This window comes from Diabrotica virgifera, chromosome 8 (genome assembly GCF_917563875.1).
Source record: "Diabrotica virgifera virgifera chromosome 8, PGI_DIABVI_V3a".
Taxonomy (NCBI): domain Eukaryota; kingdom Metazoa; phylum Arthropoda; class Insecta; order Coleoptera; family Chrysomelidae; genus Diabrotica; species Diabrotica virgifera.
The window spans coordinates 18924875-18927113 of NC_065450.1; the positions used below are offsets into that span (position 1 = coordinate 18924875).

At 33.4% G+C, this 2239-nt stretch overlaps 1 protein-coding gene across 1 annotated transcript; it reads right to left on the minus strand.

Moving 5' to 3' along the window:
• Window positions 1-1095: 1095 nt before the first annotated feature.
• On the minus strand, window positions 1096-1860 carry LOC126890100 (uncharacterized). Its single transcript, XM_050658948.1, has one exon. The coding sequence runs from the start codon at window positions 1858-1860 to the stop codon at window positions 1096-1098; it is 765 nt and encodes a 254-aa protein (XP_050514905.1).
• Between the last annotated feature and the right edge of the window lie 379 nt (window positions 1861-2239).

Consider the following 2239-nt stretch of genomic DNA (forward strand, 5'->3'; position numbering starts at 1 on the left):
GAATTTATTTAAACAATTTATTATTAACAAATTGTATAAATCCACTTTTTGGCCTGGACAATTTTTTTACGTTTTTTTTTTTAGTTCGCTGTGAACAAAGAGGGCTGTTGAAATTTTTCTCGTTTTCGAGTTAATAATAATTTAAAACTTAGGCGAATCAACGAAGCACTAAAAAGCCCAAAACCTAGGAATTTTGTGCGGTAAGAAAAATCGATGGAGCAGAGAAGAAAACTGAAAGATAACAAAACAGAATACAAAGAAAAACAGAAACAAATTAAACAAAAAATAAAGGTAGCTAAACAAAAATGGATGGAGGATAAATGCAAGGAATTAGAAAAGTTTAATGAAAAACATGATACGTTTAATATGTTTAAAAAAGTTAGAGAAGTAGCTGGTCTTTATTATAAGAAAACTCCACATACTATAACCGATTCGTCGGGAAAAATGATAATAGACGAACACGAAATTCGAACTATGGTTTGTTCAACAGTAAATGGTTAAATATAATTACTGCGGTCGTAAACATTATTAAATTTATCTGACCTGGCCCATTGTTAAGACCCACCCGGAGCGATAAGCAACCGAGGTAGACAGAGTTGGTCTTTTGACAATTACAATAATTACGACTACAAAAACCAAAAAAAAATTGATGTAAAATATTTTGCTTTGCCTTATATACCCGAATAGAAATTAATGTTTTCAAATGAGTTTTAAAATAAATTAAATCTATTTTAATTGCTAAGATTATAGAAAAGCAAACATTCAAACATTAATAATAATTTGTGGTTCTGATAAGAACCGTTTTTTAATAGTAACATTTGTAGATTTGATGAAAGTATCACTACACACATAGTTCCGTTTCGCTATCGCTATCCCCATCTAAATTAATTATGATCGGTCCAATTATAATTATGATGTACACGAACATATGAATTTTGTTTACCTATTACGTCTCGGACTGAATTTCTCCAACTATTTGGAAGAATATCATTGACACATTTTCTTATTAACTCTACAACAGTACTACTTAACGTTGGAGAAATATTTTGTGACCTCACGTTAGACTTCAATTCGTGCCACATATGTTCTATGGGATTAAACATACAATAAATAATAGGATGGAAGCCGCAGCACTGTATGTCCCATTTCCTCTGCCAATGTATCACAAATATATACTTTTTTTATAGAAAATGCCTTTAAAACTTCTAAAAGCTCTTGTTTGGTATAACATTCTTCAAAATACATATCATTAGTCTCCATGTAATTTTGAATTTCCAATTTAGTGTTATTTGAGTTTGGAGCCTTACTTAGATGGCGACTGTGATAGCTTGCATTGTCCATTACGATCACGCTATTCTGAGGAATGTTTGGCAAAAGATTATTTTTGAACCATTCTTCAAAAAGTTCTGCCGTTGTATCTTCATGGTAGTCGACGCAGGAGTTTTTAATGTTCTTTGCAGAAAGCCACAGGGCATTTGGAGCCCAACCGTTTCCTGATCCAGCGTGTAAAATCGTTATTCTTTTCCCTTTATTTGACGGAGCTTTTGTCTTACATGTACCGGACGGATCGGCAAATCCTTTAGGTCGCGTTGAATGTGTGTCAAACCATGTCTCGTCGAGGTAAATTATCGGACGATTTTCAGAACGGAATTTTCTTATCGAAGTTATATACTCAGAACGCCATTTATGTAATCTATGAGATTCCATAATTACTTGTCTTTTGTCAATTATACGATATCGAAAGCCCATACTTTTCAAAATTTTCCATAAGCTGGTGAGGCTACAGCTTATTTGGGTTTCGTCAACATTGAGCCGTTGCTTCAGAGCTCTTAATGTAGGTATGCGTTGCTCTTCGTACATGCTATAGACTTTTCGACGTATTAAGTCCTTATCGGCTTCGTCCATACATTTGGTGGAACTGAAATCTTTACGTTTTTTGCTTGTTTCTATGAAGTTTGATGTATGTAATTCTTTTTACTGTGGTCAGAGGTATTTTCGTCAAATCGCATATTTCACTCGTAGCGGAAGTTGTATCAAGTCCTCTTTTAAGTAAGGTACCGTATATAGTTTTTACAATTTGCTTTGCATCTACAGATAAATGTTTCTTCTTTACCGGAACACTAGAAGAAGCCCCATTATTACTATCCCACGGACGCCACATAATGATAGATAACGTAATGAATAAAATGAGTAATACTACTTAACACTTCCCGTGATAAATAAAGACTAACAAATTTTA

Excerpts from the sequence above, each read along its gene's own strand:
- LOC126890100 (XM_050658948.1), bottom strand. The coding sequence starts at position 1,860 with ATGTACGAAGAGCAACGCATACCTACATTAAGAGCTCTGAAGCAACGG.